Source organism: Borostomias antarcticus (genome assembly GCF_949987555.1).
Source record: "Borostomias antarcticus genome assembly, chromosome: 8".
In the NCBI taxonomy this organism is placed as follows: domain Eukaryota; kingdom Metazoa; phylum Chordata; class Actinopteri; order Stomiiformes; family Stomiidae; genus Borostomias; species Borostomias antarcticus.
In genome coordinates, this window is record NC_140241.1 from 26,439,517 (window position 1) to 26,441,626 (window position 2,110).

Genomic DNA, 2,110 nt, shown 5'->3' on the forward strand with positions numbered 1-2,110 from the left:
TAGCTAACTCCTCACTAGGAGATGAGATGTGGTTGCTAACTCCTCACTAGGAGATGAGATGTGGTAGCTAACTCCTCACTAGGAGATGGGATGTGGTAGCTAACTCCTCAGTAGGAGTTGAGATGTGGTAGCTAACTCCTCACTAGGAGATGATATGTAGTAGCTAACTCCTCACTAGATGAGATGTGGTAGCTAACTCCTCACTAGGAGATGAGATGTGGTAGCTAACTCCTCACTAGGAGATGAGATGTGGTAGCTAACTCCTCACTAGGAGATGAGATGTGGTAGCTAACTCCTCACTAGGAGATGAGATGTGGTAGCCAACTCCTCACTAGGAGATGAGATGTGGTAGCTACGTCCTCACTCCAGTAGCCTAGAGCGGTGTGTCAATACTATTACAACACCAGACATGATTGTACTGTATCTACACTGACATAACTAAACACATTCACCTCACTTCAGAGCAGAATTCTTGTCTGAAAATCTTATCTTCACTTCTCCTACCCTTATTGTGGTAGCTATCAGAGCTGTACAGTACTGTTGTCAGGGCTACGGCTAACCTGCCTATCTACTGGATCTGTTGACATGGCACACATTCCAGCTAGACGAGTCCAAATTTGCTGCAAACACACACACTGTACATACACACACATGCACGCACGCAATGGTTTACACGCATGCGCTCGCACACACGCATTAATGTGCACACACACACATACACACACACACACGCTAAGATCGGGAACGGCGATAATGTGAAAATCGCATGACTCTAGCTTAGAGTTGTATCTGCTTGTTCTCTGTAAAGCGCATTGTGTTGCCTCTGGGTATGAAATGCGCTATACAAATAAAGCTTTGATTGATTGATTGATTGATCTGCTGGAATGTTAGAGGACCAGAGGACAGGACACAGACTTTCAAATGTTATTCCTGCTGTGGGGATGGGGGGGGCCAAGACACAAGATTTGTACTCCCTGTACCTGTACTCGGATGTAACAATAAAGGAATCAAAGGTCAGGGTAAGAACACGGTATTCTGTGGCGGAGACATCGGGAAAACCCAGGCCGGATCGGGACAGTGGGACCGGGGCTATGTTTTCATGTTCGGAGTTCTGGAGGCGCAGAAACAGCTCCTCCATTGAACCAGCCTGCAGGAGGAGGAGGAGGAGGAGGAGGAGGAGGAGGAGGGCCAGTTGGGTCAGAGTAGTGAAACATTTTTCTTAAGTTGTGGAAAGGAGACAGGGGCGCCCTTGTGGACTTCTAATATGTGCCTGCCTGACTCTATCCTCTCTCCCCGCCTCCAGAGTCGCCCCCCGAGCGCGCGGGACGCAGACGCAGCATGCCAGGCAGCGCCCCGGACAAGACCACGCCCACCATGGAGCCCGCCGCCGCCGCAACGCCCTTCAGAGTCACCGTGAGTGCTCTGCGTGCATGTCTGTGTGCGTGTGGGTGTGCTGTGTGTGTGTGTGTTTGTGTGTGTGTGAGAGAGAGAGAGAGAGAGAGGAACAGAGAGAGAGAACGAGAGAGTGGTCTTTTAGAAGTTGATCAATTTGTGTGGCAGAGAGTGCTCTGGTGTCCAGATGGTGTAATGCCAATCTGAAACTCATTTAACTCAAACGTTCCGTTTGGAACGGAGCCTTTGATGTGCTGATGTGCTGTATCCATGGACCGAAAGTTTCCACGGTATCTCTCTGCATAAGGCCCCCACTTTCCTCAAGTTCTACTATCTCAAAGAGTTTATCTCTGAGAATACACAACACTGCCGCTCTCTCTCTCTCTCTCTCTCTCTCTCTCTCCACTCCTCCGTCTCTTCTGCCTATCATCCCACTCTCTTTCCATGTTTTATTCAAAAGCTATGAACACCCCCGACGACTTAATGTGCGACCACTTCGCGGTGAGCCATCCGTTTACGGCTAATTAGCGATTAGCCCGAGCCGATCCCCATCCGCGGGAAATGCGAGAGGAATCAGCGACCTTGGTGTGAACTGTGAACGAACTTTAACACTGGGCTCCCCAGCAGCGCACAGATGCCCTAACAAAGAGCATCAGCTCTATGGGAAGTCTACTTTTACCATGAGGACAGGCTCGTCCTACCTCGAAGAACGGTCTCA

The 2,110-nt window shown here is 49.8% G+C and overlaps 1 protein-coding gene across 1 annotated transcript in view; it reads left to right on the forward strand.

The window, feature by feature from the left end:
• The first annotated feature begins 1,307 nt into the window (after positions 1-1,307).
• dab2ipb (DAB2 interacting protein b) overlaps positions 1,308-2,110 on the forward strand; it is a 74,828-nt gene continuing 74,025 nt past the window's right edge. Inside the window, exon 1 of the mRNA XM_084441962.1 lies at positions 1,308-1,413. Coding sequence (XP_084298088.1) covers positions 1,339-1,413 — 75 coding nt within the window. The 5' untranslated portion in view covers positions 1,308-1,338. The remainder of the gene's footprint in view (positions 1,414-2,110) is intronic.